At 72.8% G+C, this 11,812-nt stretch overlaps 1 protein-coding gene across 1 annotated transcript; it reads right to left on the bottom strand.

Moving 5' to 3' along the window:
- Nucleotides 1-3,825: 3,825 nt before the first annotated feature.
- On the bottom strand, nucleotides 3,826-11,791 carry HAPLN4 (hyaluronan and proteoglycan link protein 4). Its single transcript, XM_058292727.1, has 7 exons — nucleotides 11,629-11,791; nucleotides 11,239-11,328; nucleotides 10,998-11,086; nucleotides 10,404-10,521; nucleotides 8,692-9,054; nucleotides 6,516-6,848; nucleotides 3,826-4,217 (listed from the first exon to the last, which is right to left on the bottom strand). Exons 1-7 carry the CDS (start codon nucleotides 11,789-11,791, stop codon nucleotides 3,826-3,828), a joined length of 1,548 nt encoding a protein of 515 aa, XP_058148710.1.
- Nucleotides 11,792-11,812: the final 21 nt, after the last annotated feature.

The following is an 11,812-nucleotide window of genomic DNA, read 5'->3' as shown; positions in this document are numbered from 1 at the left end:
CCAGCTTCACATATACTAAGGGAATTGCCGGTGACAAGCATATCGAGATACTGTTTTGCACCTGCCAGATTGGCCAAGGTCAAAAAGTGACGACGCGCTGTGCCGGCAAGGACGCGGGGAACGTGGGGAGGGGGACGCGGTAGTGATACCACAGCTACTGGCGGGGTATGCGCGGGCCCCGCCTCTAAGAAGACAATTTTAAAGTCGCAAAATTTCACCCGGGGACCGAACACCTGCTGGCGTTACCTCCAGTCACAGCTGCACTGGTGAGGTGACGTGTGTCCTTCTTCACGGCCGCAAAGCATCGGTATGTGCCCACTACGGAATCCTTTTCCGACCTACTAAAGGACGGGGAGGCTCTTTAGACGCCGATGGGCAACGTATCTCAGAAGTAAACGCTTGGGGAGCTGGTGGGGCTCGGGTGGTTGAGCGCCTGCCTCCCACGTACGAGGTCCCGGGTTCGATCCCCAGTACCTCCTAAAAAACAAACCAAAACCAACTCTCACTGGGGAGCGGATGTCGCTCCAGTGGTTGAGCGCCTGCCTCCCCCACACAAGGTTCACTCCCTGGTCCACACTGTAGAATAGTATTGAGCCGCAAATAGGAACGAAGTGCTGGTCCACACTGCAAACGTGTCACCCTGAGCGAATGCAGCCAGGCACGTTTCACTGCTAGGAAAATGCGTGAGATGTCCAGCATCCACGAATCCGTGGGCGTAGGAAGCAGATCGGTGTTCGGCCTGGGGGTGTAGGGGAGTGGGGGGTGACCTAGGAAGCAGATTGGGGCTGGGGGTGCAGGGGAGTGGGGGGAGACGGCTTAACGGGGTGGGGCTTTCCTTCCGGTGGGTGAAAAGTTCTGGACGTGGAGAGCGGTGGTGGGAGCACAATCCTGCAAAGTACCAAACGCTGCTGAATTCCATACTCTGAAACGGTTGAGAGGGTGGCGCGTCCGTTCTGTCGCCTGCAGACGGGGTGGCAGGCTCTCCCGCAGGTGTGCTTACCTGCGAGGACAGGTAAGACGCCGGACTGTTCGCAGGGTGGACACAGGTGGAGGGCGGCGAGGGAGGCTTTTCTGAAGCAGGCTTCAGGCAGGGCTCGCTCCAGGCTCCCAGCCTTCAGTTCCGGGCCTCGTAGCCCCGGAGACCCCATGCGACCACCCACAGCTCAGCAGGTGCATATCCCAGGGCCACGCCCCCTAGACCGGGTCGAGCGCTCATTGGCTGACACGGGGGGGGGGCGGAGCCAGGCCTTCCCACCTCTTGGGCTGAAAAGGAAGGGAGCTGGGTTTCCGGGGTGCAGGGGACGGGGAGGATGCCAGCCGGGAGGACAGAAATCCCGCGCAGGCCCAGCTGGAGCCGGGGCAGCCCCCCGCAAAGGGTCCGAAGGTTCTAGAATTTCTGTGCCGCGCAGTAAGAACGGCGAGCACGGGTTACGCCGCCCCCCTCGTTCCTGCAACCGAGTCGGGCTCGTCCACCTTTTTCTCTTCTTTCTTTGTATCCCAGGGACCCCCGACCCCGGGGAATATTTGCCACTTCCCCGTCCCCCTGGCGCCCCCAGTGCCACGCCTCACCCAGGGTCCCCCACTTGGTGTCGAGGGGTGCCCCTGGATCTGGGGGCGAAGTGGACAAGGGGGGGGGCTGACAAGGGGCCGGTCCCACGGGACGTGGCTCAAGGGAGAGGGGAGGAAGGGCAGAGCTGGGGGGACAGCCTGGGGGAGGCAGGCGGTGACGGCGCCCCAATCGGGAAACATTTCGTTCATCAAAGTGCATTTATTAAGGAATTCCCCCTGCTCACCCCAGGAAACAAGGGGGTCCCGGGCCCCGCTGGGGGCTCCCCCTGGGTGAGGGGCTCTCGAGAGCCTGGCTGGGGCCGTCGACAGGGGAAACTGAGGCTCAGAGGGGTTCGGCCGCTGGGTCACACGGCGAGCAAGAGGCAGAAGCGGGATTCGAACCCCGGTCCGCCCGGTTTCCCAGCGGTGGCTCCAGGCCAGCCCCGGGAAGGGGGTCTCCCTCGGCCGCGTGGCCTCGTCCAGGGGTGGCGCCCCCAGGCCGCTGACCGGCTCTGGGGTTTGGTGAGAAGGGGGCTGGGGGCTGGGAGAGGAAGAGGGGGGCTCGGGGCTTTGGGGGCCCGCGCGGCAGCTGCGACGCCGCCGCCTCAGAGCGTCGTGGGGGGCAGGTGGGTCGCGGGGGGTCTCATGCACAGCGTGCAAATCCCGGGGCGTCCCCTGCCTGGGGACAGTACCTGGGCTGGGGGGGGGGCGTCTGGGGGAGGGGCTTTCGGGCCACGGTGAGGGGGTTCCTGAGAGCTGGGAGGTCGGTTGCCATGGCGACAACGCTGACGGTCTCTATGGCGACATGTGGGGCGGGCCCTTAGGGGGCACAGGTGTTCTGTCTCCATGGAAACGGCGGTGCCGGCCCAAGCCCGCCGGGGGCTCGGAGGATGGCAGGGAAGGGGTGGCCTGTTGCCATGGCGACAGAGGGGGGCGGCCGAGGGCCAGGAGGGGGAAGGGTGGTCCCCAAGGCCGCCGGCCGCGGTGGGGACAGCGGGAAGCGGTGCTGGGGGTCTCGGGACGGCCCCGGGAGAGGCGAGCGTGCGGTCTCCGTGGTCACAGCGGGTGCGGCGGCCGGGAGGGGCGTGTGCTCCAGGTGACAGGTGGGAGCTGGGCCGGTCGCCTTGGCGACGGCGGGCAGCGGGGTGACCGGCGTCCACAGCGACAGGGGGGTGGGCCCGATGGCCCGGGGGGCGGTGGTCTCTTTGGTGACAGCCGGGGCAGGGGGGCCGGCCTCCAGGTGGGACCTGATCCGCCCACCTGGGAAGGGGCGCGCGGCTGGCGGCTCGAGCCGGCGGGGACACGTGGCGCACTGTGTGACCGCGCAAGTCCTGGGGGATCGGGGGGTGGGCTGCTGTCCCCGGTGACCTGGAAACTTCGAGGGGCTCGGGACGGGGATGGAGGGGGCGTGCTCGAGCCTCCGCCCCCAGGCGACCACCAGGGGACGGGGCCACCTGGGGACCCTGAAAGGGCCGTTGTCCCCACTCCTGGGGAGGGGGGGGCGTCCGGTGGCCAGGGGACGGGAAGAGGGCATGTGCCCAGTCTCCAGGCGCTTCCGGGTGGCGTCGGTGACCGCGGGGTCTCCAAGGACGTGGCCAGCGCCCAGGGACCTCGGGGGGCGTGGCCAAAGCCAGGGACCTCAGGGGGCGCGGCCAGTGTCCAGGGACCTCGGGGGACGTGGCCAGTGTCCAGGGACTTCAGGGGGCGTGGCCAGTGTCCAGGGACCTCAGGGGGCGCGGCCAGTGAATCCAGGGACCTCGGGGGGCGTGGCCGAATCCAGGGACCTCAGGGGGCGCGGCCAGTGTCCAGGGACCTCGGGGGGCGTGACAAAAGCCAGGGACCTCAGGGGGCGCGACCAAATCCAGGAACCCCAGGGGGCGTGGCCAGCGCCCAGGGACCCCCCAGGGGGCGTGGCCAAACCCAGGGACCTCAGGGGGCGCGGCCAGCGCCCAGGGACCTCAGGGGGCGCGGCCAGTGTCCAGGGACTTCAGGGGGGCGTGGCCAAATCCAGGGACCTCAGGGTGCGCGGTCAGCGCCCAGGGACCTTAGGGGGCGCGATCAAAACCAGGACCCTCAGGGGGCGTGGCCAGCGCCCAGGGATCTCAGGGGGCGTGGCCAAATGCAGGAACTTCGGGGGCGCGACCAGCGCCCAGGGACCCCCCATGGGGCGTGGTCTATGTCCAGGGGGCGTGGCGAGCCGCCAGGGGAGAGGGGTGGCGCGTGCGGGGGACGCAGCGCGCTGGCCGGCGCCCCGGCCGCCCCCGCCGCGCCCGAGGCCTAGACGCGCAGCGGGGTCCAGGCGGCGGGGTCGCGCGCGCCCCCGGCCCAGCCGCCGCCGCCGGCCCAGCCCCAGCCCCAGCCCCCGGGCGCGGGGTCGCGCGCGCCGGGCGCGCGGTAGCAGTAGACGCCGAAGAGGCGGCGCGCGGCGCCGGGGAAGCCGAGGCTGCGCACGCCGGGCCGCGGGCCGCCGCAGCGCGCGCGCGGGCGCACGATGGGGTAGCGCGCGCTGCCGTCGGCCAGCCAGCCCGCGGCGCAGCGGTCCAGCAGCTGCAGCTTCCACGCGGCGAAGAGCTGCCCCACCTTGGCCACGGCCGCGCCGCGCGCCGCGCACGCGCGCTCCGCCCCGGCGAACGGCACGGGCCGCAGCGGCTTCAGGAAGAACACGCGGCCTGCGGGGGGCGCGCCGTCAGGGCCCGCGCCGCGCCCCGGGCGCCCCCACCCGCCCCCACCCCGCCCCCGCGACCCCGGCCCGGGACGCGGGGCGCCTGCCCTCCCCGCGCGCCCCCCAACGCTGCACCCCCGCGGGGCCACGTGGCGGGGCCCGGGCCCAGGGGGCGGGACTGGAGGCCAGGGGCGGGGCTAGAGGCGGGGCCCGGGCCCAGGGGGCGGGACTGGAGGCCAGGGGGCGGGGCCCGGGCGAGGGGCGGGACTGGAGGCCAGGGGGCGGGGCCCGGGCGAGGGGCGGGACTGGAGGCCAGGGGGCGGGGCCCGGAGGCCAGGGGGCGGGGCCCGGGCGAGGGGCGGGACTGGAGGCCAGGGGGCAGGGCCCGGGCGAGGGGCGGGACCGGAGGCCAGGGGCGGGGCTAGAGGCGGGGCCCGGGGCTAGGGGGTGGGACTGGAGGCCAGGGGGCGGGACCCGGGGCGAGGGGGCGGGACTGGAGGCCAGGGGCGGGGCTAGAGGCGGGGCCCGGGCCCAGGGGGCGGGACTGGAGGCCAGGGGGCGGGGCCCGGGCGAGGGGCGGGACTGGAGGCCAGGGAGCGGGGCCCGGGCGAGGGGCGGGACTGGAGGCCAGGGGGCGGGGCCCGGGCGAGGGGTGGGACCGGAGGCCAGGGGGCGGGACCCGGGGCGAGCGGGCGGGACCGGAGACCAGGGGGGCGGGTCCAGGGTCAGGTGGGCGGGCCCCGGGTGATTGGGCGTGGCCGGGGCAGGCAGGAGGAGCCAGGCCAGGTGGATGGACCTGGGGCGAGTGGGCGGGAGAAAGAGGAGGGAGCGGGAGGGGGCCTGGAACCTGGAGGGCGGGGCCCGGGGTGAGCGGGCGGGGCCTGAAGCCAGGTGGACGGGCCCGGGGGCGGGTGGGGCCAGGCCAAGTGGGCGGACCCGGGGGAGTGGGTGGGGCCTGGGGCCAGGTGTGAGTGCCCAGGGCGCGAGGGCAGGGCCCGGGAAGCAGGAGGTCAGTAGGGGGCGAGTGGGCGGGGCCAGGTGGAGCAGGCGGGGCCAAGGCCAGGTGGGAGGGCCGGGTTCGGGCAGCCAGGCAGGCCGGGCAGTCAGGTGGGCGGGTCTAACTCCAAATGGGCGGTACCAGAGCTCGGGTGGCCGGCGCCAGGGTCAGGCCTTGGGCCAGGTGGGCGGGGCCAGGATAAGCGGGCGGGGCCAGAGCCCGGGCGAGCTCGCCTGGGTGGGCGGTGCCAGGGTCAGTGGGCGGGGACAGGAGCCAGGGGCGGAGCCAGGGACAGGCGGGGGGGGGGGAGCCCAGGGGCACGGTGGGCGGGGACAGGAGCCAGGGGGCAGGCCGCGGGCCAGGAACCAGGGGCGGTGCCAGGGTCAGGTGGGCGGGGCCGCGGGCCAGGTGGGCATGGCTAGGAACCGGGGGCGGGCCCGCGGGACAGGTGGGCGTGGCTAGGAACCGGGGGCGGACCCGGGGGCACGAGCCAGGGGGCGGGCCCGGGGGCTCGGTGGGCGGGGCCAGGAACCGGGGGCGGGCCCGGGCCAGGTGGGCGGGGCCAGGAGCCGGGGGCGGGCCCGGGCCAGGTGGGCGGGGCCGGGCGCCGGGGCGGGCCCGGGCCAGGTGGGCGGGGCCGGGAGCCGGGGCGGGCCCGGGCCAGGTGGGCGGGGCCGGGAACCGGGGCGGGCCCGGGCCAGGTGGGCGGGGCCGGGCGCCGGGGCGGGCCCGGGCCAGGTGGGCGGGACCGGGCGCCGGGGCGGGCCCGGGCCAGGTGGGCGGGGCCGGGCGCCGGGGCGGGCCGCGGGCCAGGTGGGCGGGGGCCGGGCGCCGGGGCGGGCCGCGGGCCAGGTGGGCGGGGCCGGGCGCCGGGGCGGGCCGCGGGCCAGGTGGGCGGGGCCGGGCGCCGGGGCGGGCCCGGGCCAGGTGGGCGGGGCCGGGAGCCGGGGCGGGCCCGGGCCAGGTGGGCGGGGCTGGGAGCCGGGGCGGGCCCGGGCCGGGTGGGCGGGGCCAGGTGGGCGGGGCCGGGCGCCGGGGCGGGCCCGGGCCGGGTGGGCGGGGCCAGGTGGGCGGGGCCTGGAGCCGGGGCGGGCCCGGGCCGGGTGGGCGGGGCCAGGAGCCGGGGCGGGCCGCGGGCCAGGTGGGCGGGGCCAGGAGCCGGGGCGGGCCCGGGCCAGGTGGGCGGGGCCGGGTGGGCGGGCCCGGGCCAGGTGGGCGGGGCCGGGTGGGCGGGGCCGGGAGCCGGGGCCTCGGCGGGCGGGGCGGGGGCGGGGCGGGGGCGGGGCGCGCGCGGGGCGGGGCACGCACCCGGCAGGTTGGAGGTGAAGCAGAAGGCGTCGTAGCGCGCCGCCGCGTCGTGCCGGTAGCCGTAGTTGCGCACGCCCGCCTGGCCGCCGCCCTCGCCGCCGCGCTCGCCGGCGCCGCCCAGGCCTCCGCAGGGCCCGCGCGGCCGGCTCACCGGGTAGCGCACGGAGCCGTCGCGCAGCCAGCCCGCGTTGCACCAGTCCAGGCCGTCGCGCCACGCCGCGTGCAGCTGCTCGGCCGACGCCAGGATGCCGTCCTGCTCGGCGCACGCGCGCTGCGCCTCGGCGAAGGTCAGCCGGTAGCGGCCGCCGCGGGGGTGGTAGGGGAAGACCACGCCTGGGGGGGCGACACGGGGTCAGCCCAGGCGGGGGAAACCGAGGCACACAGAGACGCATGGACCACCCCCGGCACAGATCCGGGCCCTCCCCGTGTCTCCCCTTCACCTCCAGCTTGAGATCCTCCCGACACTCTTAATCACATCCACCTCCTTGGCTCCTGTTCCTCCCTCCAGTCTTGGGCCAGCTTTTGAACTCCTACTCATCCTTCAAAACCCAACTCTCCCACTCCTCCTCCGTTCGGGCCTTTCTCTGGGTTCCTCAGGTTCTGGAACCTGCCCTCTGGTCCAGTCCTGACCCCTGGGAGCTGGGAATGTCTCCCCCAGACTGGGAGCCCCTGAGAGAAGACCCATCTGATCTCTGGCATTGCCTGGTTTCCCTGCCACCCTCTGTCCTTAAGACTTGGGAACCTGACCCTACTCGGCCTCACGGTCAGCCAAGCTCCCCAGGGTCCCGGCCTGCACTGGCATGTGCCCTGGCCCCGCCTCTTCCCTCTGAGCCAGCTCCCCCCCTGCTGGTGCTACCATCTCCCCCAGGGTTTGGGGGGGAAATCCCACGGGAGAAGCCAGGACGCCTGTGGCCACTTTGATATTATTGAAGAGTTCCAGAAAGAAATACTGAATTATGTTCGTAAACTGAACTTTTCCTCTGGCCAGTTAGATTATATCGGATTCAGAGGTTTACTTGATTAAGTAATTATGTAAATTTCTTGTGCCAGTAGGGCATTGCGTCCCCACCCCTTGGTGGGTGGGGACCCGCAGATAAAGCAAAGGACACAGTGGGGGGTTTCTGATGTTGGAGATTTGATGTTGGAGTTCGATGCTGAAGCCTTAAACTGGAACCCGGGGAAGACAGCTCCCAGAGGAGAGAGAAGCCAGACTCTGGAAGGGAGGGACCCTGAGCCCAGAGAGAAGCCAGACCCTGGAAGGAGGGACCCTGAGCCCAGAGAGAAGCCAGACCTTGGAAGGGAGGGACCCTGAGCCCAGAGAGAAGCCGGACCCTGGAAGGAGGAACCCTGAGCCCTGAGAGAAGCCAGACCCTGGAAGGAGGGACCCTGAGCCCAGAGAGAAGCCGGACCCTGGAAGGAGGGACCCTGAGCCCAGAGAAAAGCCGGACCCGGGAAGGGAGGCACCCAGGAAGCCTGAGCTCTTGCAGACATCGGTGGCTATCTCGTTCCAAATAGACTCTGGTGAGATGTAACTTATGCTTTATGGCCTCGTATCTGTAAGTTCCTACCCCAAATAAACACCCTTTATTAAAACCAACCAGTTTCTGGTGTTTGGCATCAGCGCCCCTTTGGCTAATATAACACCCTTCATGCAGACATGGGCGCCCAGAAAACACCCGATAAAGGAAAGCCGGACCGCGTTCTCCTGTCGCGAGGTTGGGTTAGAGCTCCCTGGAATCGCTCCTGGGCGCCCCAGCCAGGCAGCGGGGATTATGCTGCTGGACAGCCCGCCTCCCGGCCCCAGGGATTGGCTCAGGGCTGGGCACATGACTCGAGCCCGGCCAATGAGAGGCAGCCCTGAGACTCTAGCTGGAATCTTAGGAAACTGGGTTGCTAAACGAGGGGAGGCGGGGTGGGCTTCTGGCCGCTGTGGGGGCTCCGTCAAGACCGTCCGGAGAAGCAGGCCAGAGCGCCTGGATCTCACCGTGCCTGAAGCCTGCCCTGGCCCCCGCTCTTCCCAGCCTGGACGTGACTGACCCTTGGTGCCAGGTCCTTCTCCGTGGCAGGGGAAGTCCTGTATTCTGGGGCACTTGGGAGCGCCCCCCCCAAGTGTGACAAATGAAACTGTCCCCAGATAAAGGCCGCCGCAGCCCCAGGAGTGGCCCCCGCCGCTCACCTTCCAGGTCCAGCTCGACCACGCCGGCGTCATCCTCCAGCTCGTTGGTGACCTCGCACTCGTAGCGCCCGTAGTCCTGCAGCGTGACGTTGCGCAGCACCAGGGAGGCGTCGCCGGGCCCGTCGCCCTGCAGCTCGGCCCGCCCGCGGTAGCTGCCGAAGGCCCGGCGCTGCGCGCCCAGCGCCACGAAGACGTCGGCGAAGGCCAGCGGGTCCACCAGCTTGGACCACTTGAGGCGCACGGCGGCGGGGCCGTGGGCGGCCGCCTCGTAGTGGTAGCGGCACGGCAGCACGATGGTGCCCCCGCGGTGGCTCACCACCTGGCCCGGCGCCGTCTGCACCACCACCGAGCCCGACTCGCCCTCTGCGGCGACGGGAGGGTCAGCGCGCGGGCGGGGGACACAGGGGCGACGGGGAGGGGGAGGGGGCCCCGGGGGGCGATGGGGAGGGTCAGGGCACAGGCAGGGGCCCCGGGGGCTCGGGGAGGAGGAGGGGGCCCCAGGGGGCGACGGGGAGGGGACACGGGGGGGATCTGGGGGTCTTGGGGAGGATGAGAGGGTCCCGGAGGGTGACAGGGGGCTCTGGTAGGAGGAGGGTGCCCCAGGGTGCCCCGGGGGGCTCAGGGAGGAGGAGCGGGTCCCGGAGGGTGACAGGGGGCTCTGGTAGAAGGAGGGGGCCCCAGGGTGCCCCGGGGGGCTCAGGGAGGAGGACGGGGTCCCGGAGGGTGACGGGGGGCTCAGGGAGAAAGAGGGGGCCCTGGGGGACCCCAGGGGGCTCGGGGAGCAGGAGGGGGTCCCGGAGGGTGACAGGGCCAGGTCAGGGGGCGCGGGCAGGGTGCTGGGGGATTCAGGGGGCTCAGGGAGGAGGAGGGGGTCCCGGAGGGTGACAGGAGGCTCTGGGAGGAAGAGGGGGCCCCGGGGGATTCACAGGGGCTCAGGGACGGGGGGGCCCGGAGAGCAACGGGGCTAGGGCTGGGGCAGGGGTGTGGGCAGGGGCCCCAGGGAGCTCGGGGGGGGGCTCAGGGAGGAGGAGGCCCCGGGGGGCTCGGGAAGGAGGAGGGGGTCCCGGAGGGTGACGGGGCCGGGTTGGGGGTGCAGGCAGGAGCCCCGGGGGGCTCGTGGGGGGCTCGGGGAGGAGGAGGGGTCCCGGAGGGTGATGGGGGGCTCTGGGAGGAAGAAAGGGCCCCAGAGGATTTGGGGGGCTTGGGGAGGGGGGTGTCCCGGAGAGCAACGGGTCTGGGGCAGGGGTGCGGGCAGTGGCCCCAGGGAGTGAAGGGGGGGCTCGGGGAGGAGGAGGGGGTTTCAGAGGGTGACGGGGGGCTCGGGGAGGAGGAGGGGGTCCCAGAGGGTGATGGGGGCTCTGGGAGGAAGAGGGGGCCCCGGGGGATTTGGGGTGCTTGGGGAGGTGGGGGTCCCAGAGAGCAATGGCGCCGGGGCTGGGGTGCGGGCAGGGGCCCCAGGGGGCGAAGGGGGGGCTTGGGGAGGAGGAGGGGGTTTCAGAGGGTGACGGGGGGCTCAGGGAGTTGGAGGGGGCCCTGGGGGGCCCCGGGGGCTCGGGGAGGAGGAGGGGGTCCCAGGGGTCTCCGGGGGGCTCGGGGAGGAGGGGGGGACAGGCTGGGAGACCCTGGCCGCAGGCGCCCCCGCCCCTCACCCAGCCCCGGCCCCGGGCGCTCGGCTCAGTTGGGGGGTCCCCCGCGCCGCAGTCGCCACTCACCCAGCACGTGCACCACCTTCTTCCGGCCCCGCTGCGCCCCCGCGGGGGCCGCGCGCAGCAGGAGCCCCCAGGCCGCGGCCCAGAGCGCGCAGGCCCCGAGGGCCGCCCGAACACCCACCTGGGGGCGCCCGGGGAGGGGGGACTCAGGGGGGGACCCTTCCACCCTCCTCCCCGCGGTGGGGTGCCCCCCCCCCAGGCAGCCAGGATCATCGCGGAGGGCTGCTTGGAGGAGGAGGCCCACACCCCCACACACGCTCCTGCGGCGCCCACGCCCCCGGCCGCCCCCTCCCGGGCTCGGAGCCCCCCCCTCCCCTCTCTGGGACCCCCCCCCCCTGCCCCGGGCTGCGCGTAGGGGGGATGGGGAGGGCTGCAGGGAGGAGCTGCTCGGGGAGGCGGCGCAAGGTGACTGTGCGCCAGGGGACTGCAGCAAACGGGGCCGCGGGGGGACGAGCGGAGTGGCGGGGACGGGGATAGGCGGGGGGAAGGGCCGGGGCGCGGAGAGGGCGCGGAGGACGCGGGGAAGGGCGGGAAGGGCGGGGAGGACGGGGGCACGCGCAGAAGCGGGGGACATGCCCGCGCCCGGGGCCCACTCACCATCCCGTCTGTGGACCGCGCTCCCCGCACACCCGCGGAAGGACTGGGCCGGTCCCTGCGGGCGGCAGCGGCGCAATCCCGGCGTCTGCCTGCAAGGGGAGGAGGGAGGCGGGCGGGGGGTGGGGCATTAAAGGGGCCGCGAGCTCCACGGAGGGCAGGCAGGGCGGTGGGCCCGGGGTCGTCCCCGCAGCCACCAGGAGGCCTCGGCCCGGTCTCGGGGCCTCTCTGGGCCTCAGTTTACCTGTCCTAGCCGGGGGGTCCCCGGTGCCGCTGCGGGATCCCCATTTCTCGGTTGGAATTGAGCGTTTCCCATCTTGGATGTCATGGGGGGCTGGGGGGGGGGGGCGCTGGGTGAGGGGCTTGGCGCTGGCTGCCCAGCTTTGCACCCCTACGGGGTGGGGAGCCCCAAGGGGGTCCCACGCGCTGCCGGGGAGGCTGGGGTAGGTGGCCGTGTGGCCCTGGAGACGCCCTCACGGAACCTCTCTGAGAAGTGTGCCTGCGATTCTATGAGTTGACGATAGGCATACAGTAGGTGCCTAATAAGTGTCGGTGGGGGGCAGAGCCGGGGAGTCCAGGCCGCTTCTGCTGGGGTCACTCAGCGAGCCCCTGGCCTGCTCTCGGCCTGGGTCACCCCTATATCTGGTCCTTCCCCCAAGTCGAAACTCGACGCAGGATACAGTGAGCCCGTCCCCAAGCCCCGCTGCGGCCTCCCCGGCCTCAGTTTCCCCAAAATGAGCCCGAGCCAGGCAGACATCGGGCTGGGTCTGCGGCTTGACCCCCCCGCTCAGCCACATCGGGCTGGCACGACCGCGGGC

Source organism: Dasypus novemcinctus, unplaced genomic scaffold (genome assembly GCF_030445035.2).
Source record: "Dasypus novemcinctus isolate mDasNov1 unplaced genomic scaffold, mDasNov1.1.hap2 scaffold_259, whole genome shotgun sequence".
Lineage (NCBI taxonomy): Eukaryota > Metazoa > Chordata > Mammalia > Cingulata > Dasypodidae > Dasypus > Dasypus novemcinctus.
This window is presented reverse-complemented; position numbering and strand designations above follow the sequence as displayed.

Bases quoted from the DNA above. Each gene is read 5' to 3' on its own strand.
- HAPLN4 (XM_058292727.1), bottom strand. From the start codon at position 11,791: ATGTGGCTGAGCGGGGGGGTCAAGCCGCAGACCCAGCCCGATGTCTGC. The intron at 11,087-11,238 runs GTAAACTGAGGC...CTCCCCTTGCAG, and splicing joins GGACCCCCCGGCTAGGACAG to GCAGACGCCGGGATTGCGCC. The intron at 6,849-8,691 runs GTGAGCGGCGGG...TCGCCCCCCCAG, and splicing joins GGTCGAGCTGGACCTGGAAG to GCGTGGTCTTCCCCTACCAC.